The sequence below is a fragment of the Ambystoma mexicanum genome, chromosome 14 (assembly GCF_040938575.1).
Source record: "Ambystoma mexicanum isolate Mex_15411 chromosome 14, UKY_AmexF1_1, whole genome shotgun sequence".
Taxonomy (NCBI): Eukaryota; Metazoa; Chordata; class Amphibia; order Caudata; family Ambystomatidae; genus Ambystoma; species Ambystoma mexicanum.
The window spans coordinates 176661268-176683013 of NC_090940.1; the positions used below are offsets into that span (position 1 = coordinate 176661268).

At 46.3% G+C, this 21746-nt stretch overlaps 1 protein-coding gene across 1 annotated transcript in view; it reads right to left on the minus strand.

The window, feature by feature from the left end:
• The window catches only part of CHP1 (calcineurin like EF-hand protein 1), a 225055-nt gene that overhangs the window by 191537 nt on the left and 11772 nt on the right, over nucleotides 1-21746 (minus strand). Inside the window, exon 2 of the mRNA XM_069638857.1 lies at nucleotides 10534-10606. Coding sequence (XP_069494958.1) covers nucleotides 10534-10606 — 73 coding nt within the window. The remainder of the gene's footprint in view (nucleotides 1-10533; nucleotides 10607-21746) is intronic.

Sequence of the window (21746 nt, forward strand, 5' to 3'; positions counted from 1 at the left end):
GCAGACCTTGGCTGGCACTGGTAGTCAGGCTTTCAGGAAGACAAACCATGACACCGCTCACTGAAGGTAGCAGCTGCAGAAATGTCCCCTTCTTGTAGTGGATAGGGTACTTTAAAAACGTTGCTTTATTAGTCAAAACTTCACTGTATTAGTCGGCGCACAAATTCAAGCAATCTGTACAGGCGGTCTGGAAAATAAATAAATACACAAACCCATTAACTGCGTGCGCGAGCAACACACACTCACACTCTCCCTCTCTCACCGTCGCTCTCTTTCTCGAGATGTGCAAGATCAAGCATCTTTCTTTAGGACTCCGTCTTGAACTTTGTGAGAGCCTGGCAACATCAGCCACATACTCTATATTATATCCCCTCTGCGTATTGAATGTTCTCGGCCCGGCTGCAAATGCCAACATTTGAATCAATACACATCAATATCAGTCTGGTGCTCAGATGTACCAGGTCGGGTATGCCCTCTTTGCGGATTTCAATTGTCATTCTTTGTGTAAAGGGACTGAACAGAACATGGAGATGGGAGCCCATGGAACTGGAGCAGTGGCAGAGAGAAGAGCCATTGCCACTGCTTGCCTCCCATGAGCGACCCTTAGGGAGCTAAGGTGCTGATCTGTGGCCAGGCTGGTGGCACCGCCAATCGGGTATGTAAGAATTGCTTACAGGGGAGTACCTCGAACTTAAGTACTGGATATTTGCTACAAAGAGTGCCAGAGAACTAGTGCATTATACGCAAGTAAGCAGTTATGTTTCAGGGGGGTCGAAAGCAGATCCAGAGAGCCCCAAAGCACCCAACTTGGAAGAACTGTGAGTGAGAAAGAACCGTAAGCCAAACAGAAGAAGGCCCCGGGAAAGGAGTTAGTCCCCTGCCACGGTGGAAGCATTGAGAACAAAATACCTGGAGAAGGGAGGCATTCTCCAGGAACCCAATAGGGAAGAAAACTATAGGCAATAAGGATGTTTGAGTTGGAACTGAGAACTTCACTGCATCACAAGCTGAACTTTGTTTCCTTGGAAAAGAACTAAGACTTGGGGAAGGAGTCACTCTCTCTGGCAAAGTACCCACCTACAATTGGAACTGTGGCTCATTGTCCAGAAGAAGGGAGTCATTCTTCCAGACAAGGAAAATCGATTACCGCTTTAATATTAAACAAGTGTGAGGGATAGAAGTAGGTATTTTGACACAAGACGGTTGACTTTTTGGCCATTCTGACCGATTCCTTGGGTGAGGCAGAGAAACTCCTCTTAAGGCGAGATGGGTTTCCTCTTTTTTTGACTAAATAAAAGTTTATGCTAACAAGACTGCCACCTATGTGTCAGTCTCCTCCTTCTGCACCCTTAAACAGCACTGCATGGAAAAATGAAGACAGCTACGCACAAGGTGAGGCACAACAACATATCCCACTATCAAAGCTGCAGACTATCCACCTAGAGACCACCCAAATGGAGGAACAGACACTTGGCAGCCAGCCCAGTCTGCACTAGGACGTTTTTCAAGAAGAAAGGCAAATCTTGAGAGCCCCTCCCACCCCCCACCATAAAGTCAGTAGACTTGGTAGCTGAAGACAGACCTTTGGTGGGGCTGGCCCAAGGGAAACGGATCTTAGGAGACCAGGATCAAGGAGTGCCAACAAGAAGGATGCACAAAGGCGAAGCTCTGCAGGGGAGTGTACTAGGGGGATACGCATGGGAAAGCATAGAACACACAAGTTGGACAGAGATAGAACTACTACAGCAGGGTACTAACTTGCCAAGAGAAACCATATGGTAAATACAAGCTAGCATAGATGAAAAGGAAGATTTAAAATACACCAAGACAGTGGGAGAGGATGCTTGTGAAGAAAAACCAAGTCTACTATATTTGCATTCATTTTAAGAGTATGAGAATGATTTTCTTATCTGAAATGATTCACCAATAACAATAATAGGTACTAGTTAAATCTTTTGTTTAACTTAAAAAATCTGAAAATGTAGACAATAAGAGATCCATAGTTCATTGAATCTTGAGATCCGTGGTTAAATGAGTTTCAGGATCAAATCATGTAATTTTCAAAATCTATTTGCATTAAAGATAGAAAGTGTTTTAATATTGTACAAAAAAATAAAAGCATAACAGAATTCAGTAATGGTTCGCCTGTGTGCAATGGTAATGTACTGTTTACCTTTAAAAGGGAAAGGTTCCTTTACATGACTAGAAGAACAGGAGCTAATTCTGATTTAGAAAGAAAGCAGGAAAAGTGCAGCTTGCAGTGTCTTAAATACATTATGTATATACTATAGGGCACCTGGCGGGGTCCTGATTTACCCAGGTGGGTATACGTATAATAGACTAATATTCAGGATGAAGAGATCTGACAGAAAACAGAACTTGTGTGTGTGTACTTATTTTGCATCAACACAGAAAGTTTCGGGTGACTAGACAATTTATTTTACAGTTCTTTCGATAAGCACGAAAGGTAAGTGAAATATAAACAGACAAGGCTTGTTATGGATAGTGGTAACACAGATAGGCGTCGACCTCAGTGTTATGGAGGTCAAAACTTCATTCGGATGCACATTTCCCACAGATGGAGGGGGTATAACAACCCTATAAAGCAGGGAAACATGCGCCTGAGACTTGCATTGGTCCAAGTCATAGTTTACACATGGTGCACACAACAATATTTCCATATAACATACACGAGGGGGGGATGGTATAGTTGTGTCACAGGGATCGACACAGGGTGTGTTTCGGCCAAAAAAAAGGGGCTTGATTAACGCCTTTCTTTGTGCTGGCCTTCGTCAGGAGAGGCACCTGTGTGTCAGCAGTGGGGACAACACCCCGGACTGTCGGAGACTGCCGCAAGAGGTGAGACGATTTACGTCTCCGGGTCCGTAAACTCCTCGCACCCGAGCGCAGCCAGGGGCTGGCCACAGGAGGCGGTGCCCCATCATCCATAAAACTGCAGCCATGGGAGAAGACCTGTAGCACCGTCATCCACGGAGAGTATTGAGGAGGAGTGGGAGGTGGGGTCTGAGATGCAGAGACGGGAGCAGCCACCACATGGCCCAATCCACCTCATGGCAAGATGCACACATCAATGACACCAGTCGCACCCCCAACATGTCCATGCCCGCCATGCCTACATCAACGCACACAATGGGAACAGATCACATTGACAATCAAACCCCACATGGCACACAGACCCTGTGGCATGGCGACAACCCCCAAGCCACCAGTACCCCAGCCAACAGACAATGCACACTCCATGCCCGCACCACATCGATGCCCCCAGACTGCATCCCCTACACATTCCTGTGTTCACCATGCCAGGCCCACAGACACGTCCATGACAATGCACATGACTCTAAATCTACGAGCATTGATGAATGTCAGATGGATGCACACCCATTACTAATGTTCTGCCTCACTGTCCCCCACAGGCAACTCAACTGACAATGAGGGAGCACTAGCCACCCCACCCCGTTCCAGATTTGCACGTCGCTGCCGACGCAAAACCACTGACTCCAGCAAGGTGCCAGGCACCTCGACCGCAAGGCACGGGCGTGCCACTACATCGACCGCACAGGTCCGCAGCCACCAGGAAACACAGGCTGGCTAGCAGACACAAGCATCACCTGCCAGCAGGGAGCCCCAGCAGTCGACCACAAAACCTGAGGCCAAGTGGGCACATCAGGTGGTAGTCTGATGCACCAGTGGGCAGCGAGCTGGAGTAGGCCCATACACCAGTGGGCACCTAGCAGGAGGAGGCTCAATCCCCAGCACCCAGTCAGGCAAACATCAACAGATGGCTCTGATGGAGCGGTGTTCACTCTCCCAGGCCATTGGAGCCCGCCTCCCTTGCCACTACCAGGACTCGGCCAGATTAGAGACCGTGAGGCACAGCTCACATGGATGGAAGGCCAGCAACAGGCGATGCAGGCCTTGGTCACAGAGTACGCGACAGAGGCAGAGCGCGCAAACACACACACCACACCATGCAGGAGGCCCTGCAAAGAAATGGTCAGCAGAGCCGTGTACTGCGTGGCCAGGCGTGTATAAGAAGGAAATGCCGTCATGGCTGCAATGGCACAGTTCATCAGCCAGTTGGCAACTGCGGAACAATGTAATGTCACCACAGCCCCCCAACCCATCATCCAGCACGACACCGGCCAGTTTGACGCAAATGAGCCATGTGCGTCGCTCACAGTGACTTCTTCACCCCCCCCAGAGGATCATCCCCCCCCCTTCAAAAAGTGGGCGTGAATAGGAGAATTAACAAGTGCATGTGAGGATGGAGTAGTTGTGAAGTTGTCATGTGGGTAGTGGGAGTTAAGTAATACAAATATGTACATAGCTATTCATTGATTAATACAGCTGTTTTGTGAAAGAAAAACACACGACTGGACATTGCTTCTTGTGTGTCATTATGTACAGTGCCCAGTGTGACCCATGCTCTGTGCCTTCTCTTTTCTAGTCCATCAGAAGTAGTGGTCAATTAAATCTTGCCGTGTCGCATGTCCATCATTTACATCGTGCCGCTGAGGAATTCCATCTTTCTCATCATCAGGTGGCATCATGTCAGGGGGCCATTGCGCCGAATGCACATGTTCTGTAGCATGGCACATACTAACAATTCTTCCCACTCCCACCTTCTCTGGCCCGTAAAGGAGTGCCTCCCACCCCCGATCCTGCCGAGGCCTCAGAACCAGGCCTTCAACAGGCCAAATGTCTGCTCAATTGTGACACAAGTGCGTGCATGTGCACGGTTGTAGTCCTCTTTGTTCCCGTTGACTGGTTGCCTGATGGGGGTCAAGAGCCAGCCCTTCAGCGGATGCCCGGCATCACCTGCATGGGAGCAAGAGAAAGGGTACTTGCGTTTCATTTTGTAATCACATGTTAGCACTGCTTGTACAGTGTTCATGATTAGATGCAACTAAGGATTCATAACTGCACATGACACATACCATGTTAGATGTCCCGGGTGGTAAGTGTATTTAGGGATGGTCCATGGGTGAGGTGCTGGGAAAAATGGGTGCAGTTGCCGCCCCCCCACCCCTCAAGGAGCATTCAATGTGAGCCTGCACTCTCACAAATCAAGTCCAAATGTCCATGATGACCTCAGATTTCATTGCTATGTTAACAATGAATATGGACAGTGGATAATCACACATTTGCCTGATTGGCTTCATGTAACACGGTGGCATCCCCAGTATGCATTATACTTATTCATGTCTCCATGTACATGTCCATCGACACCGGCTCCCATATGACTAGGTCAGATTTACATTGGGGGTATGGCCCACGGGTGAAGGGTTAAGTTTACGTGATACGGCTGGGTGGGGGTTGGCCTGGTGGAACAAAGGTACTTTGGTTGATTCCTGCTCCTCTCAATGATATCTTGGTGGTAGTCACTGATTGCTGATTTTGATCATTTTCATACTTGGCCCATTGTACTTGGAGGTGTCCCTTAAGGTGTCATGACAGGCAAGCTGATCTGCGGTGTACCTGTGGACTGAGTGCAGTGACTGATATTATTCAGTGTGGCAGATGTCTTTCTCTCAGGCAGGGCTGCACGACTCGCGATTTTCTTGGCCGAGATCAAGTGTTTCATGCATCGTCACTACAGGCTAGTGCATTGCGGTACATGTTTTCTGATGTTCCGGATACGTGTGCACTGTGTCTGTTGATTGTATGTAGACACAGCTGTGTAGGCCTTGCACATCTGCAAGCATTGACTGTGTTGCACAATCTTTGTAATTTGCTAAGGTCACAGTTGAAGGCACCCAGGACACCGTGTGTGGTCTTGTTCCATTCTATGTGTGTGGTTTAATATTGTGCAGGTTGGGAATGTAGCGGTTGCAAGTTTTGATTCCTCATCCAAATTTGCCTTCTATTGCCCAACACAGTCTCTCTGCACTTCATTGCATGACTGGTAATCTTTTCGGCTATTTGCAGGAGTGATGATGGATTAATGCATGCAGTGTGCACTTGTTCTCCTGATGCATGCAATCCTATGCTATGTTCCCACACCCCTCATGACCCAGCCAGCAGACACGTTGCCCATGCTTGTGAAATCTCACCACAAATCAACACCCCTCATGGCCCTGTGGTTTGACTCACCCAGGTACATTGTGCAGAGTGTCATACCATTTAGCGGAGAAGTGTGGAGTTCAGCAGCACCATAGGGTCATGTGTGGAGCCAGGGTAACTTGCACAGCAATGCGTGAAGATTTTGCGTGCATCGCACACCATCTGTACATTCAGGGAATGGTACAGCTACCTGTTGCGGTACACTCCCTCCACAGCATGCCAGACAACCAGCTCCACATGTGTACAGTCGAGGGCACCGATTACATTTGGCATGCCTGCCAGTGCATAGAATGCTATTTTGGTTGAATTCAGCTCCTCCGCAGTCCGTGGTAAACAAATGTGGTTGCTTGCGTGTTTCAGAAGTGCAACTAGCACCTGGTTGTCCACACGGGAGAAACAGAGTTGTGAGATTCCATGCAGCTGCCCGACTGTCTGCTGAGAAGTGCCTGTGTCAAGGAAGTGTAGCACAGACACTACCTACAGCAGCGGGGGGTGGGGAGGTGTTCCGGAGATTGATCATGTCATCATGAATGAGGCCCACTATTGTGGTGATGGTGTCCCTGTCCAGCCGGTACAGGGTGTGGATCCGAGCAGGGTTAGGTTGAATGGGCTGGCCGATCTCGCCCTTCTCCTCCTGCGCCTCCGCTGCATTCTCTGGCTCACTGCCGCCTCAAAGAGTAGCAGTACATGCATGTCTTCCAGCTCCAGTACTGCAAGTGCTAATGGTAGCATTGTGGGTTTGGGAGGGGTGTGGAGTGCTCCTTTTGTGCTGTGCCAGACTCCATTGTATCCACCTGTGCTGATTGTGTACACCTGTGGCATGTTGCTACACACCAGATTCCTATTAACGCCTGCAACACGATACCGGTATAAACAGCATGATTGTATCTGTTATTACTGGCATGTCCATGCCGGTAATTGCATGTCCGTACATCTCCTAATGTGCACTTAACTGCGGCATGCCAGTGTCACAGGCACGGCTGCTGCGTGTCGACGCTCATACAGGCAAGGGTGAGGCCGATGACAGCGGGTCCCTGCACCAGCATCGCAGCTCATAATACTCTGGTCCGGTAAACGATGCTGGTACGGTAATACCGGCGTTCATTTTACCAGACTGGCAACCTTGTAATGAGGCTCCTTGGCCTGGTAAACTCTCCTACCAGGACTAAAAGCTTCCAACTCTACTGCAAGTACTTCTGTGGTAAAGTTTGTTTCAAACAACTTGGTAAAGTCTTTTGACTTCCAACAACTTCATTAATTTCTTCTAGAAAGACATGAACCACATTAGTGCTGTTTATGCCACATGAAATGCAGATTATGCTCCTCTCCTTCTGAATTGTCCCACTCCTCCATCAACCAAATGTTGATAATGGCTTTTTATTCACACTTGATCTTTGGCTTAGACAATACTTATTTGGATCTTTAATAATCGCTTCTTCTCGGACAATAAGGTTTACAATTGGTCTGCTTCTTAATTGCACGCTTCAGGTTTTGCCACAACTGGCCGTTAAGGTCTTTTATAATTGCCTTCTCTTGCCTTTGGCAATGGTGGTTTCTGTCATCTTTGAAATTATAATTGCTGCCTATGTTCTCATTCTGCCACTTAAACTGGTAAGCATCAGTTTGCTATGCAAAATTATTCTTAATCTGCCAAGTCTGCTTCTTTACATTAGTTCGGTATTCAAAAGTGTTAACACGGGCTAGAGGGTGCTTACGCAGCATTCCGGGGGGATGGGTCACATAAAATTAGTGAACTAGCCAGGTGCTGCATACGCGTTTGCTTGCTCTGCTGCCTTCCACTTCCTCTTACAAAGGAGCAACGGATTCTGGTTCTCATGGTCCAAGCCAGTCGGGAGAGGAGCGTTGCTCGCTCCACAAGCACTCTGCTGCTTGCCTGCCACTGGAACAAGTTTCTTGTGTGAAAGCTTTTCAGATAAATGTGCCCTGCCGCGCAACCTCTGCATACAAAGTCTTCAGTGGGAAAGCTCTCTGAACTAACGCTTCCAGTTGCGCAACCTTGGCATACAAGGTCTCGAAAATCAGAGACCCTCACAAAGCCGGCATCCGCTTCACACACACACACAGCAATGGCCCTGGCGTGTTGACCTTCCTGCAACATGGAAGGTCAACCATTAAGCCACCTCCTGCTTCTCCTACTGCTACTTCCTCTGGCCTGCATCCGAGGGGGTCTTTATCTCCACCAATCCCTCTCAGGTGTGGGTCATTACAATCACTAAATCCATCTTCCAGGCCCCAATACTTTGAGCATTGTGGGACTTGAAGGTCCCAATGTTACAATTAACCTTTTATCTCTGCACGTTGTGTTAAAAACGGATTTACTTTACCTCCATTATTAATCACGTTTTCAGGAGATTTTAGAAAGGAGTCAATGATTTGAAATCAAAAGAGTACTAGCTCTATAAGAATTTAGGACGGTATTGTTTTTATATCCACATTTAACTTCCCCTTGTATGTGACAAAAGTCATTATGGATGTGGGCAACTTCATGAGGGGAAGCTCTATGTCTGATAAATGATTGGGACCAGTTTTGAGTAGTTTTAGAACAGAGAATCTCACTTTGACAACAAGCCATTATATATTCCGGCATCACTGACAAGTCTTCCTCTGAGGAAAACAAATACTGCATCTCACCCAACATAATCCTCCCATTCCCCTGGGGTCCTGATCCTCCCTGCCAATAACACCCCCAGGGTTAGGATCAGGTAGTGGCTGCCTTCCTTTGGCCACCTGGGAGGAAACTTTAGGTAGGGGTTTTGTGACGATTCATCACACTGTGCTGTGGAAACAACCAGACCTCTGTCGCGAGGGAGGAAGGTGGTGCTGGCCAGAGACCTTAAAGGAGACGGAGGTTGAGCGGGGGGTGGGGAGGGGGGGGGGGAACCCAAGAAGAAATAGGTGAGAGCAGTGGCGGGACCCTGGATGGGTGGACCACAGGGTCTGACCAACTACACCGAGATTGTTGAAGCCTGAACACTGCACAGTCTTGGGGAGAAGTAAGACGCCAATGGAACGAGAAAGCAAGTCATGGGAAGCCACTCGATGCCAAACCCTTTGAAGAAACATTTTTTTAAAAAAATATTTTTAAAAAAAGTTACTGTGAGAGACCCGGGAGGGATCACAGCACCAGAGAGTGCAGCCATCCTACTCGTTGCACAAATTGGCCAGAGGTGAAGAGTAAATACTACTCAGGGAATTACCCTACTTGTCCCATTAGTCAAACAGAAATTAAGAGTAACGAGTACCCTAGGACTCAGCCTACTCATCCCAGTAAGTGGCTAGAGGGTAAGAAAGACCACATAGAAGACCGTGAGTCTGAAGAAGGATAATATGACACTCACTGTTTAATACAAAAGACGTGACGAAACAGAAGACATGACGAAACAGAACAACATTAAATATAAGATGGGGAACACTAGAGACTTTTGCCCAGGATTCCTAATGCTCACAAGTCTAAAGAGGAGAGGCCTAATCAGAAAGCAAGTAGGGGAAAATGACTGAAGAGTACCATACAGCAACTACATCAGTTACTTTGAGAAATAGCTGAACATGAACTGAAGATTGCATATAAAAACCAAGGAGGATATCTAGGAGAAGGGAGTCACTCTCCTAGACATTTGTTGATTGAACGCGAAGAAGCTTATTCAGGAAAACGGGGGGGGGGGGGTCATTCTCCTGGACACCTGTTTTATTCTAGTAGTAGGGATGTAGTGGCTTGGAGTTGGACGCACGACAGACCATATTCTTTTGGACTTCACTAAAGACAAGGTCCCTAGTTAGTAGGAAAGGTAGGCTAGGGATAGCTAGGAATTTCTTTGTTATTATTTCAATAAAAGACCCTGAACCGAGAAGCACTGGTCTGTCTCCTCCTTCTGACCTACCACATAATGATGTAAACCCAATAAATCGAAACTACCAAATTCACCTTTAAAAAGACATTATAAGTAGGTTGGAAATCTGAACACCGGTTTCACCCCAGAGGTATTTCCACAATGATTGGAGAGAAACAGACATTTTGAAATATGGCTTAAAGCATGTGGTTAAACCAGTACCAACCCTGTATGCCATAAATGTCAATGAAATACTCGATCCTACCTTCAAGAAGCCAATAGTATTACCAAAATCTACCCCTTCTAAAAAAAATGTTTTTAAAAAGAAACATTCGAGTTGTACATTGCAACTAAACTCTGTAGGAAGTAATTGCATGATCCATCTACAGAGTTGAAGCTAGAAATAGTACTGCTAGAGTTAAATGTGCTTCTTTCTCAAAGCCCTGCTCTATGAAACACAAACATCGGTATTTCTGCTCAGTTTGCCCCTAAATGCATTAATAATGGCCTCAAAAAGTAACAACACTTTGCTAAAAATGCCATAGCACACATTGTAAAGTTAGTAGGCACAAGGTCACACCAATTAAGATGTGGCACATACCTGAGGGTCCCGTTTTCTCCTTTATCCAAGCTGGTGAAACGACTGTACAACCGAGTTATCTGACTGTGGGAAACTAGAGAGGAAACGAGCAAAGACATCAGCCAGCCTGCAAAACAGTTACAGTCATTTAAAGAAATACATTAATTTAAAGAAATACACTGACCAAGGAGGACCCCATCGGAGGTAGCAAGTCCACCAATTAAAACAGGAGGGGTTGCAGGGTGTCAGCAGGGTAGACTAAAACAATAAATACGGGCTACAACATTAAAACTGGCAACACAAGTCGCCCAGCAAGGTACTCCGTATGAGATATACGCTACAAACAAGTGCCAGCATAGCTAGAACCTAATGCATTGATCAGCATTCTGCCAAATACGTTTCCTTCCACAGACTAAGGCCAAGTCTGGGTGCTCAGAAACTAGTGCGGTGTTGATTTGACAGTAGAAAAACCATAATGTAGCAGGTCTACCTTGTGCTGTAGGAGACGGGCAGGACTCAGTGAGGTGATTTGCTGTTACCATCTGCTTTTGACTGAACCAACACTTCTTGAAAGCAGTGCTTCTTTGTATATGGAGTACTAGCGTTTTACTTCACACTGAACATTTGATCGTCTTATCTTTTTGCTTCCAGGTAGGGCTTATGTGTACAGAAATGAGTTACTAGTTCCGGCAGTTGTTGCGTGTAATGTGACTGAAGAAACAATGCGTTTCCCCCACTACACTACATTCCCAACATAGTCTAGGACTGCAAAATTACGGAAACAGCTGCATTCTTTGTGGGGAGAGTGAAAGGGAGGGCGCAGGGGACAAAAAATAAAAATAAAAAGACTAAATACCTCCTCGGCGCTGTTAAATAGGTGCGATGTTTACACATGGTAAGGCTTTGCCAGGCAGTTTCACAAGACATCACACCAAAACTGTACACCAGGTGTTAGGGCGGGGGAGGATGCTGTCCGTGTTCCACCATACACACTGCATTGTCGCTAATTTATGGACATCATTTTATTCAGAGAACAGATCTAAAAGGCCAATGGCAACTAAACGAATACAACAGTCTGTATGGTGGTGCTTCATCAAGGGTTAGAAAGTAGCTTTAGTGTCCAGATTAAGGTTTTAAGGCCCCATGGCACAGACTCATTGTGTTGGACTGCTGCATTTTTTTGCTCTCTGGTTGCATTTAAATGCAATGTTAAGTTGCCGTGTGAAGCCAGCAGCGCAGCACAAATCGTGGGAAAATATGGAATGTATTGAACTGTCTTCACATCCAAACAATAGGAACTTGATACATTACATGTCAAAAATAAATACGGTACCTCAAGCCCAGCGTTCATTATGCACCTCACTGATGAGGTCCAACAAGGCTGAAACACGTCTATGGGCTTACTCTTGTTCAGAGGGGAATTGCCATAGCATTTCGGTGCTGGACTACACATGTGGGCGGGAAAAAGACTGATATGCAAATTGATATGTCCCATCTGTGAAAGGTACAGTGAGCAAAAAGCAAATGGCTGCGAACTCTCAAAGTAGTTACAAACCACTGAATAGGTTATCATGCCTTGTTCTTTCGAGAGAGGGGCGGCTGCTACCTTTTTTTGTATGCACGGGAACCAAAGCGCAGTGTGGCAGAGAAATACTGAAATGTTCTTGTGGAACTGAGAATTCTACAAACCCCACAGGTGTGTGTGATTGCATGTTGTATACACACACGTGAGTGGAACATTACATCATATTTCAAGACACAAGGGTATTTTATTTATTTTTATTTTTTTATGATTTTTTTTTTAACACCGCTTAAAATATGCTACTTGTGTACTGCACCAGCACAGGACTGCTACAGCTGAGTGGCTGTGCTGAGACAGTTTCAAAAGCAGTATTTGGAAAGTACTCCCCCGCCCCCCCATTAAGACTCCAGCTCACTTTTCTTAGAGAGGCACAGCTCCACGCTACTGATGAGGTCCAACCAGACCGAAACACGTGTCTGGGGTTGCTGTTGGTACTCTTTCTCAGAGCAGAATTGCCTAGCATTTCGGGGCTGAACTGCCCCAAGGCAGGACAAAAACTGATACGTTTACGATATTTCACCTCTATGAAAGATAGTGAGCTAAATACTCTGGGTAAAACTCTTGTAACTGGGACTAATGTCCGGCAGAGGGACGGACTCCCAGGACCCCCTTGCTTTTTAAAAAAAGGACAGATATCTCAATTTGGACCTGTAAATACTTGACTGGCCTTGAGAAAGCACCTGTGTCACAAAACAAGGGTCAGCTATTCGAACATAGCTATAAATGTATTAACGCTAACTAGTTCACTACTTAATAGATCATGGCGAGTATGAGCCACGTGACTAGAAATGTGTTCGTACAGAGTAAAGTGTACAGAGCACAAAGCACAGAGCACAAAAAAACCATCACAAAAGCTCAAGTTCAGAGCCCGGTTCTGCACAAAGAAAGGAATAGTACTTCCCTATGACTAGATCAGCAGACTCAAGAAATTAGCAAAGGTTTAGGAGGCAAGACGCATGTGTTGGCAAGGTAATTCCTATAGGTGCAAGGGGAATTAGCAGCTGCCATTTGAGCAGTTCCCATGCCACATTTGCACTTGAAGCAACCGTGTAACATCTGCCAGACCATTGGTCTGCAGCCTCTACCCATTTTGAGACTGGTTAGCCATCTCTCCCGCTTCGCGTCACCGCCTCTCTGGTTGATTACGGGCACAAAAATGTCAAACAGTGTAGCAGGGCAGGGGGGCGGGGGGGTTGGTGCTGGGAACCAACTCTAGTCTCTGGAAAATGTCCAAGAAACCTCCAGGTCATTATACCGATAGCAACCCTCAAAGCCCTGTTAATGTTTGTACCTGTGGTATGGCTAAAAGAGGAACAATGACATTGTGAGCTCGTATGTGGCCTGCTGGGGTGGTTACAGGCCTCTCTACCAGATTGCCCAAGAAACAGGTGTGTAGAGAGAGTTGAACCACCCATTGAGTGTGAGCTATCTCTTGGGGAAAGAGAGTGGGGCTGAGGAACTTCTGAGAGGGAAGTTGCTATCTTACTACTCCTCTACACCTGGAATACAGGGTTTTCAATAGTTGAGGGAAAGCAGATGAACATGAATCGTCTGCTTCACTAGCCAAGTTATACTAAGCTAAACCTCCGACAAAAAGCTCACTGCAAAGTAGAAAGGCTGCTAGATGAATGGACTACCTGCAACTTAAAGGTGTGGGGGGGGGGATGTGACCGGTGGACAGGCCACAGATGTTTTCCAGGTGCAGAAGAAGCAAAGTGGGGTGGGTGGGGGCTGGCTTGCTGGGAAATTACTCAAGGTTAAAGACCAGGAGGATCTCCACTAAGATTGCGGCATAGCGAAATTTGTCAACACTATACGCGTTATTGATGCCAAACCCTTTGCAGCTCTGTGGCACTGTAAGAAACAAATCAATCCAACCATCACCCAAGTACCCGTTACTCCATTGATCCAATTTAAAAAGTTGGAGACAGTTAGCCTTGTTGGTTGGCATTCAAACCTGTGCCCTGGAGGGTGAATCACTGCAGACACTACTTAACTCGTAAAGCAATCGGACCGTAAAACTTTGAAAACAAAGTACGACACTCGATGTATCTGGAATTCAATGTTTTCCAGCAGAAAAAAAAAACTATGTGGTGCAAGAAATGATAAAACATGCTGGTCACCAAAATGCAAGAACAGTAGGGTAACTGCAAGAAAATCCCACATCACCTTAGTAGTTGAGGGGTTCTGAGGGTCAAAGTGGGCAATGAAATTATAAAAAGAAAAGCAGGTGGTATAGACCTCAGCCCCGAAATCTGGGGACATGGCGACTTCCTGCTTGACATAGCGACTGAAAGCAAGGATACAATTGACGATTAAAAGTAAATCAAGGAACTAGCCTACCCCCAACAGCAATGGCCATCATGGATTGGTGAAATGAAAGACATGGCCTAAAAGCAAGGAAAGGCTGCTAACTGGGCATCTTGAAGGTAAAGCCTGGGTGTTCCTGCAAGCCGCTTAATTCCCTCCAGAAAGTTAAGCAGTGGCGCAGCACAGAACAGATGCCCCAGAAAAGTGTGAACCAACAACACTTGTGGGGCGGGGAAGCGCAAAAGTACAGGACACCATGAGGAGGTACACAATGGCTAGTTCGCGAAGGGGCATTTGCGTGACGCAGGAAGATTTACCACATACCTTTACAAGCCACTCCACAAACCCAGCAATGCACCTTTGTAACCAAAACCGGCTGTAAAGCGACTTTGAACATAATCTTTATGACCATCGTCGCTTTTGTGCTGTGCACAATACACAAGGGTATGCATTTGCTGGGTAAACACTGGGCGTGGCAAAGAAAAAACCTCTGCCCTGCAATTACGAGACTACAACGCAGGAGTGCCAAATCGCACCATGCCAAGATTGCCAAACTCCTATTCGCCATTTCCCTCACCAAGAAGTGAGTGAGCTTGGCAGGACAGTACCACCGCAGTTCTAAATACGCTCTGTGAAGATCTGCGGCCCGGGTGGAACTGGACAGCAGTGAGCAGTGTTAAACGGAAGTGGCAGGCCAGGACGTCGTCTATCAGCCAGACAGACAGACCGCAAGATTGCAGGATACAAGCGGGTCCCCTTAGGGCACAGGTAGCATCGTAATGCTGTCAACGCGAAGCTGCCGCATACCGAGACGGGAGATTAGCAACCCAGCGAGGGAGCAGGCGGTAGACAATCACAGCGTGCGTTTTAGGCCACAGCCTGGCGAAGTGGGTGTGTGGTGTGTGTGTAACCACCACGCCACGGAGACTCGCAATATTTCTATGCACGTTATTTTTTAACTCTAGCTGGGACCAAACTTCGTTTTTCTACAAGGTTTGATGTGCCCAATCCAGCCACCGACCCCGCCGCCCCTCCCCCCCCCCTTTCCCGATTTCCCTGTGGTGGGGTGCACACTTATTGCGAGAGCCCACTTCTTTGAGAAACACTTCGCTGCCTACAAATTAACAATTCTTGACCTGAAGTGTGGACTACCCAAAATAAAGTCATTCGTATTTAATTCTGTTGTGTGGAGGCGCTATGATTTTTTTTTCTTCGACAACTAGCAACGCTTTGAGTGCACTGCTGACAGAGCTACAATCAGGGGATCTCCAAGTGGATTCCAACACAATGGGGCAGGGGTTTCCCCAATAAAAAGCCCAATTAAGAAGAGTCTCAAAACGAGAGGGCTTGGCCACTTGAGTGCATTCTCTATTCAAAGGCAGACTGGATTACAGAGGCTGGGATAACATAGTTGATATAGCTACTCATCTACAATTCTAAGTGGACAGATGTAACACACCGTCTGGTGCAGTGCTGAGGCCACTTTCAACAGCTTACATTGCCCAAATTGTTGGCAAGCAACCAGAGGGCTTATTTTCACTCATCTGCAGTGTAAAAACAATGCGTAAAAAGCTTGTATAAAAGTGTTATGCCTGGTTTGATTTGTCTAGATTTGTATGGCGGAGAACCGGCGCAGCGCATAATGTCAAATCCCAGCAACCCATTCCGATCTCTGCAGCAGCCCTCATGGATATTGTATGGACTCCCATGAAACCGGTAGCAGACAGATTGCCTGGAAATCCGTGTAAAAGTATGCGCATGGTGGGAGCAGCAACAAATGGCTGGGAATCCAAGCGTGTACAAGCAATCAAACCTGCACAGAGGAGTCTGTGTAGCACATGTTTGTTGTCCACTCTCTGCAGTACTCGGGGCATTGCAAAATGAAGGCCGTTGTGAAACGGCAGATGAGATGGAACGAATACAAAAGGTTTGGACTACTCTGTATACGTAGTTAGATCTGCTCCCCCTAACCATCCGCTACCCCTGCGCCCCTACTTGAAATCCTGTAGGTGTGTCCCTTTGTACAGCGCTACATTGCTTCCAAGCTCGGTTTGGGATTCATAAATCCCATACATACAAGCCTACATCATAAGCATGCAAGTCAACCTCTAGAACTCAAGATCCTTCACTGTACTTCACCGCACAGACTGAACAATTCATGCAATGTAAGGCGTTGATATAATATGGAAAGCAAAACAAAAAAAAAACAGGTGATGGCTGGCAAGGTTTAAAATTATTCTCAAACTCTGGCACAGCTCTGGGCAACCCTCAACACTGTCGTCATGTGTTAGCCTGCCTGGTGGCAGTACCCGACTGATCTATGGCATGGCCCCTTTTGCAATGGTGCAGACGGGCTAAGAAATGGTGTTGTAGAAGGTTACCCAGAGCAGTGCCAGTGGTTGAGATAACCTTCTACCCATCACTTTGTAGGTTATAGTTAGTTTCCCTGTGTAGAAAGGGTATGCCCAAACGTGGGTCCCTTCATCGCTACGTCATAGGGAACCGAGTGGCACCTCACTGATGGGACCCAACAAGGCCGCATCTCTGGGGTTGCTTGCTTTTCCGTGCGGAGGGAACCTGGCCTAGCAGTTCGGCTGAGCTGTGCCCACTGGTGGCAGTACTTGATGGCTGGACCTCTTTTGCAATGGCGCAGGCGGGCTAAAAACAGTGGTGTGGAAGGTTACCCAGAGCAGTGCCAGTGGTTGAGATTAATTCAAAACCTTCCACCCATCACTTTGTAGGTTATAGATATAATAAGGCGGCCATAGCACTGTCACACGGATGTCTCGCCTGTGAACAAACGTACTTATTTGATACAATGTTGCATCCAAGGTGTTGCGTTGTACCCAAGGTGGCAATCCTACAAACTAAGAATTTGTATGCTTCAGAGAGGTATTAGAAGCATGCAATTAAGCATATAAACTGCAAGTCTGCCTATTGTACTAATAGGATAGATGCTATTTCCATGTACAATTCATGTCAGTCCTGTTATTTGGTAGCAAATGCTTCTGGTTCTTCAAGATGGTTGCAACAGGACCATATCTCACAGGGAATGGTGTGGGTACTTGGTGTGCTTCACTCACAAAGAGACCATGATCTTACAGCATACTTGATACATCATCTCCCCTTAAGATTTTACCACCAACCATGGAGTTGTCCATCTCCTGCAAAAAGTGATTCTTCGTGAGAAATATGGAATTAGAGAAAACCTCAAACGCACTCTGGCGGGATGGAATTCCTATGGCTGACCAGGCTTCATCCAGCCAGGTAGACTGGCTGTCTTGTCTTCTTGAGGCAACCTCATGTGATGCCCGTTCACAAAGACCTGGTGACGATTGCCCATTTAGACAGATCGGATTGTTGGACGAAACATCCAGGATTTGCTCTGAACTGGAGAAGCGGCCTGGCATTAATCCTTGGGACCAGGTTGAGTCCTGCATGGAATGCAACACAGTGGACCATTGTTTTCCTCTAAGGGAGGCTGTGTTAGGGCTTAGTAAAACTATTCAACTGAGGCAGTACAAGACTCCACTTTTAGTATAAGGCAGTAACTTAACCTTCTATATAGTTTTCAGAATAGTGCAACACACATTCAAGGCAAGTAAGAACTTTCGTAACGGTGCACTCTCAGAGTTACAGTTACCAACCAACTTTCTTTACAAGGAAGTAACTTTTGCACACTTGTTATTCTTTTCAAGGCAGAACCCTTTTCTTATCTAGTTCTTCCCATAGTCTATAGCATGAGTTCACTCGGAGGCAGTAGAGGGACCCTAGTGGTCTAAGTGCCAGCTGTAGGCAGGGTGAGATATGGTTCACTTGCGGGTAAATTCAGAGTTCCAGAGGAGGACTGCTCAAACAAGTAAGTATTTCACTTTAAAGTTAGTTGAGGGTCCAGGGACTTCAGAGAAGACACCCTAGGAGGACTCCTCAGAGGCCTGGATGAGTGGCATCCCAATCACAGAAAAGAAAACCAAAGATTTACAGAAATCACAAAGGCTTAAGGTAGGTAAAATACCCCAGCCAACTTAGCACAGAAGAAGAGTTGCAACAGGAAGACTACAGGATATGCAGCAGAAAACCTGGTTGATGGATTCCTTTGTCAAGAAGACGGAAGACAGGGCTTAATGACTTTTGCAGCAGAGATCACAGAAGAAGGCTCGAGGCAAGAGTTTTCGCAGCTGGATGCAGCTGTGTGGATTTGGCACCTTCTTCAGGAGCACAGAAGAAGACAGAATATTGCCGGTTGGTTCTTGTCATTTGCCCTGTCCAGCACACTGCTGAGGGGACTCGGACTGGAATCGCTCCTCTGGAGATCCAGCAGGATGCCCACGAAGTTTCAGCGAGAGTCGAAAGACTGTGCACAATGGCTCAAGGTCCCAGGGTATTGCAGCCCTGCAAGGTTGCAGCACGGCGTGGGATGGCTCAAAATGCAGGTCTTGCATTTTTCGGAGTCCCCAGGTCGATTGAAAGGAAGGGCTACGCCAGTCTCAGGTTATACGGCAGGCTCTCTGGTCGCTGGAAACAGTCAGCCCAAAATTCTTCCTCTTCGGTTCCAGTGGTTGATTACCTCTTCCACTTTCAGGTTCAGACTTTTATGCAGTTACCCAGCCAATCAAGAGTCTTGCAACATTCAAACTTTGGGGGTGGGTGGGGAGCGGTTGGTTGGCAAGCCTTTCCAGACAGCCAGCCTCCCATTTCAACTGGATTCTCGCACTCAGGCTGGAAGACAAAGGGCTGCAGAGTTTTGGACCCCTCCCTCGCTTCTTGCATACACAGACACTCGGGAGCCTGAGCGTGGACAGGACTCCCGTCGAATATAAAAAAAAAAAAATTATCACACAGAGGGATTTGCCACCCTGGATGTCAGGGGGAAGGAACAAGAAAGGACAAGGGACACTAAAATGGCGAAAAAGGAAGACAGGGGTCATTTTGGTAAAATGAGCATCCACGGGTGCCTTTACCAGTGCTGTGCAAACAGCCCGCAGTAACAGTGCACCCAATTCATAAAAAGGTTCACTGCCACCAGCCATTAAAAGTTAAGTTTGTGCTTGTAACATACATTTTACACTTAAAATGAGAAAGGGGAAATATCTCACCAGTATGCCACATGAGGTGGGGGCTGCTGGTCTAACCTAATAAAATGTAAAAAGGGATCCAAAGATCCTTTCGACCCTAGGGAACTGTAGTTCTCACAAGGTTAGCCAGATAAAGTTAAAAGGGGAGCCCCTAGGGCAACCCAGCAACAATCGGCAATTTTTGATAAAAAGTTGTCAAAAAGGATAACTTTTAAACACACTATGTAGAGTCTTAAAAATCACACCCACAAAAAGAGATTGTGAGTGTGGGAAAAGATTCCGACTCACTGAGGTATAAGGAAAAATAATCCACCAGTAAAACAAAAAGTTGTGGCAGTGACCCAGGTCAGGAAGATTTATCATTACTATGAAAATCTTAACCAATAGGCTGTACGGCTGCTTTGTGGACTGTGAGGACTGTTCAGGTCTATCGGCCGAACGTGCGATCCTGGGCCACCCCCTCCCCCCAATCAGGATCCAGGCAATGTTACACTTTGATACAATTGATATCTAGATACAATGACTCGCACAGAGAACAGACTTAAGCAGGGGTGTGTATTTGCCTGCACCTCTTGGTAGCATAAAAGCTCATCTGCCTCTTCTCGGTGTACATCCACAAACAAGTGCCGATGTAGACAGATAACATGTCCTTTGTAGATGAGAAAGGTCTCCAAATCCTTGGCTGCCTATTGCTGGGAAAGGTGCCTGCGGTAAGTTCATAAAAAACCAAAGTGATCGTCCTTAGCGTCTGAAATGTCACCTACTCTCGAACCTACGCAAGTCTCCAACTAGAAATATTTTGTAATATTTATAAGCCCTCCCACCCCCCCCCCCACATTGGATTCCAGGTCGGTTGATCGTGACACGTATACATGACAGAATTTTGTAAATGTGATTTGTCACCAGGCTGTTTTCCTCATGCACTTCATTGACCCAGTTACGAGAACTCTTGCTTTGGATTGTTGAAGCTTCACTTACTTCCATTAACATGGCGAACATGGCGAATACCCTTACAGGGGGCCCATTCTGTTCACATGCCGAAGGTTTGCACTCTTCTCAGCCCAGTATTTGTATTATAGTAGCACGATATCCTATTTGAGGATAGTATCTAAATGAGTTGCCCCATTCAGTCTCATGGTCCTAGATGTTAGGTTGATCAAAGTACCCACAGAACTTAACAGGTGGAGATGGAAACAGTAAACTAAGGAGTTTGTAACACAGGCCATGTTACAATTGATGACACAACATGCAAGGTCGCTGCCTTCGTTTGCTAGTTCCACGGCCGGCGGGAATTAAAACAAATAAATAAAATACCCCAAAAATAAAAATAAAAAAATCACTTACAAATTCAAAAGCAGGCCTACCTGTTCACAATGTGCAGTCCCCATTTGATTGGAATAACTACTTATTTCTGACGCAGCCTCTCTTAAGTACGGTGCCTGGTGCAGAGTTTGTTTTGTGATCCCCATCTCTTTTCGTGTAATAGGAACCAGGTGTCTCTTGGTACGGCTGGATTTGCTCGCATACCAGCTATGCACTGTAACCATCTTGATGCACACGATCACCAAATATTTTACGATGGTGCAATTTGTACAGGGCTGCACTCCCTCCGCTGCCCCCCTTAATCTGTTGGTGTGCTTTTAATTGTAAATATTAGTGTTTCTTCAAAACTCTTGGTGTACATCTTGCACAATCTTAGCTGGTACAGGTGTTCCTGTTTTAACCAATTTGTGCTGCACTCTCATGGCTACTGTCGAATCAAGAGGAACGAAAATAAGAAGAGCATGTATAAAATATTCAAATTACAGTTTAAACCTGGAATAAGTTACTGCACTACATTTCACACTTTATCGGTTCCCCACGATGTTCCTGTATTAACGAGGTTACTTACTAGTTTCCCGAATGTGATGGAACTGTTATTCCATTTATAAACCCAACACTGACCTAGGGCATGAATAACCCATACATGTGCCTTATCAAGATACGCCAAGACCCCTTGGAGTCCTGAGACCTTACAAAGTAATTAAGCCTATTGCCACTACTTGGTCCCAGCAATCCACTGCGACTTACGAGATCCTACCTATGTAAGATATGGAGTAATGCAACTAAGACGTTCTAAGTGCATTAGGCACTTCTGAGTTCTAAATTAAAGTGGAGTGACAGAAGCACAACAGCAGGGAGCATCTCACAATCCACTGCCAAGTCGATAAGCCATTAAATAAAAAAAAAAGTTCCTTTCATAGATCTAAAGCTAATATTAGCACCAC